Below are 3,678 nucleotides of genomic sequence, written 5' to 3' on the forward strand. Positions count from 1 at the left end.
CCCGGAGCGCGCATGGCCGCAGCGCGGCACTTACACTGCACGGCGCCGGGGAAGGCCGCGCAGCCGCCCGCGTTCATGGCTGCGCCCGGCCGCGCGGGGCTCATTGGCAGCGGGACCCCGGCCCCCGCCCCCGGGCCGGGAGGGAGGGACGGATGTGGGAGCGCCGAGCATGCTCAGTGCGGGGCGGGGAGGCGGGGTTGCTCCGCGCTGCGGCCCCGGCGCCTGAGCCGCTCGCCAGCCCTCGCTGGAAGCTCATCGGGACGCCGGGCAAGGCGGCGAGAGGGGAAGCAGGGGCGGAGCTGCGGACCCCTGCGGCTTTCGGTTCAGGAGGGATACCGGTTAGTCCACTGAGACGTTGCAGCGAGCGCTGTGTCGATTTTTGTTGTTGCAGCGGCTCGGGCGGTTGAATAAAAGGCATTGGCGATGCGCAGGGGCGCGTGTGCGCCCCTCGAGCCCGGCCGCCGACGGGGGGACGGGCACTTTGTTACAAATAAACTGAATTCCCATCTGATTCCTTTTCATGAAGCGGGAGAGGCGCTGATTAAGACTTTCCTTTTGATTCATTTTCATTAACTGACTACACGTGCGCACTTAGAGGTACGCTATCAGGACCTTAAACTGTCAGGCTTGCGGGCGGTCCCCAGTCGCTGCTGGCCGCCGGCAGTGCGTGCGGGTGGTCGCCGACACCGCCGCGGCACGCCTGCGGGACCCCCGCTCCTGCCGCCACACCCTGCCATCACCGCCACCGCTGCTCGGGCAGGCGCCGTGCCCCCCAGCCTCTGGGGCACGGCCGGTCACGGTAGAAGGGGTCGTTTTGCAACCACTTTTGCGTTTCTTTTTTGTCTCGGACCGACACGGCTGCCACGTGCACCCCTGAAAGAGTTAGAGCGGCATCCAGAATGTATATTCACCAATAAACACGGGTTTCCCTCGCGTTATGCCGTACGTGCGTTCCTGGGAAACGGCGCATAACTTGTATTTGCAGAAAGGGAATCCACTTTACCATGCAACAAATAGGGATACGTGCCACCATCCCCATTTCCTGCCTGGAGCAGGGGGTCAGACCTGATGATCTACCAGGTCCCTTCCCACCCTAGAAATCTGTGAAGATCTCCACTGTACTAACCACTTCTACCACTTTTACAAGACAATTTTGGTACTCGCCAACAGCAGACAGCGCACAGGGCACGATCGTAATGGGGATGACCACTACAGAAACGCGTGTCGCAAACAATGAGCCAGGACCACAGTAGACTATATTTTGGTGTGCATGACTTCCATGACGCGCTGCACAAAGCCACCAACTTTGGGCTTCCGTCACAGTGATCGCCTAAGAGTGTATTTACCTTGCACACAGCTAATTTTTGGTATAAAAAGGGTCATCGTGTAAGAGGAAATCCACACATACAGAACCCGCATAAAGCGAGGGGAACCTGTATGTAAAATGGTATCATGGATCAAGGACATAGCCCGAAATAAGGAGCTGAGATGAGGCTGGGATTATGGGGAAAAATGTTTTTTGGGTCACCCCAAACCACACACAGTTTCTTCAGCTCTGTGAAGCACCGAAAGTCACACTCTTGCTGCTTGCTGGTGCCAAATTTCCAGACTGTGCATGGACTGAATGACACAGCCTTGCAGACCTGTCCCAGCCTGGCTGACCTAAAGTGTCATCTTAGTGGAGCAATCAGGGCTCGTGGACAGAGGCGACATTTTTATTAGACCAACAAGATTTTTGCAAAAGAAAAGAAAAAATGTTTAATTGCAAGTTTTTGGGCACAAACACCCTTTGTCGGTCTTAGTGGAGTTAATTTGAGTTAGCCACACTGGTGAATTCCTCTTCCATTAGTTTAGTTCGGGAGAGCAGACGCTGTGCAACGTAAGAACTGAGCTTCACAGGATGCTGGATTAGCAGCTCAGAGGAGCTGAGTTCTGCCTCGCCAGCTTAAGTGTCTTGCCACTCATGCCCCCTGCCACTCTGATGGGCCAGCTAGATATCTCAAGTGTAAAGCACTGGTCCACGGAGAAATTCTGCATGTAAATAGGAGTTCGATTAGGGAACGTGTGAGCTAGTGCTGCAGTGGAGATGAGCCAAAAAGGTGACCCTTTTCTTTAGGGTCATTTCCCAGATATTCAAGTGCAACCCTGCAATGAGAGATCAGTCGCTATAGGCTGTGGACAGCATCTTTTGATAGTCGGGCTTACGCAGATCACGCTCGCTTTAAAGGTCAGGCTTAATTTTATTAATAAGGGTTAAACAAAACAAAATCAACTATGCTGGGTGCACCAGTGAGCACCCACTCACACTGGTGTTGTATTTCCGGGAAGGGGCCGGGATCAGGCGGGTCTGGCGTCCTCCCCTCCGGCTGGCCAGGCCGAAGGTCGCTCCGAGTCGATTCAGTCCGTACGTTGTGTTGGGCTTGCAAAAACCCCAAAGTTCACAGCGCGATGTTTTTTATACTCTCTGTGATGCAGGGCGGTCTAATTACATGTGGCGCTTTCTCACTGGCCCGAAGTGGCGACTGTCACATTATTGACAGGCCCTGGACTTCCCCTTGAGAGACCCGGGTGCGGAAAATTCCAGCTGCATGGTGCCTCCACGCTGCAGCCCCAGAGCCTCCCATCCACCCAGCACTTGTTACATAAACACTAAACACATGTGAACATGGCCACCTATAGCACTTAGCAAGTGCAAAATAATTACAACATAGGCAAGAAAGAAGTCTGCAGTGGAGAGCCTGTCTCTATGACTCCCCTTCCCTAAGAAACATTTCAGCGTATTGCAATCAGAGGTGGGCTACCTGCACAATGATTCGCGCTATCCTGGCCATCTGCTTTCAGTTCCTTGCGTTTCTTTTACTGTTCTGTTCCAATGAGGGAGCCAACCTGTGGCACTCATGCTGGAAGTGGCATGGGCAGCTTGTGTATGTGGCATGGAGCACACCAGTGAAAGGACAGGCAGCACAGCAGCAGACAGGGCAGGAAGCCGAACATTAGCACTCCTGAGGGGGTTTCGTGTCACCCCGGGATCACAGAATCATAGAAAATTAGGCCTGGAAGGGAGCTTAGGAGGTTGTCTAGTCCAACCCCCTGCTCAAGCAGGACCAGCCCCAATTAGATCATCCCAGCCAAAGCTGTGTCTAGCCATGTCTTGAAAACTTCCAAGGATGAAGATTGCACCACTTCTCTGGGTAACCTGTTCCAGTGTTTTACTACCCTTGTAGTGAGCAAATTCTTCCTAGTATTTAACCTAAACTTCCCATGCTGCAACTTGAGACCATTGCTCCTTGTTCTACCATCCGCCACCACTGAGAACAGTCCAGCTCCACCCTCTTTTGAACCCTTCAGGTAGATGAAGGCTGCTATTAAATCCCCCCTCAGTCTTCTCTTCTTTAGACTAAATATGTCCAGTTCCCTCAGCCTGTACTCATAAGCCATGTGCCTCAGCCCCTGAACCATTTTCACTGCTCTCTGCTGGACTCTCTCCAACTTGTCTGCATCCTTTCTGTAGTGGGGAGTCCAGAACTGAACACAGTACTGGCCTCACCAGTGCTAAATAGAGGGGGAATAATCACCTCCCTTGACCTGCTGGCAACACACCTACCAATGCAGCCGGATGCTCTTAACCTTCTTGGCAACACGGCACTCTGCAGGCTCATGTTCAGCTTACTGTCCACT

At 53.5% G+C, this 3,678-nt stretch overlaps 1 protein-coding gene across 1 annotated transcript in view; it reads right to left on the minus strand.

Annotated features, from left to right (window-relative positions):
- Positions 1–140, minus strand: part of ZFP64 (ZFP64 zinc finger protein) — a 10,771-nt gene extending 10,631 nt beyond the window's left edge. The window contains exon 1 of the mRNA XM_019548146.1: positions 35–140. Coding sequence (XP_019403691.1) covers positions 35–104 — 70 coding nt within the window. The 5' untranslated portion in view covers positions 105–140. The remainder of the gene's footprint in view (positions 1–34) is intronic.
- Positions 141–3,678: the final 3,538 nt, after the last annotated feature.

Source organism: Crocodylus porosus, unplaced genomic scaffold (assembly GCF_001723895.1).
Source record: "Crocodylus porosus isolate Cpor-Errol unplaced genomic scaffold, CroPor_comp1, whole genome shotgun sequence".
NCBI lineage: Eukaryota > Metazoa > Chordata > Crocodylia > Crocodylidae > Crocodylus > Crocodylus porosus.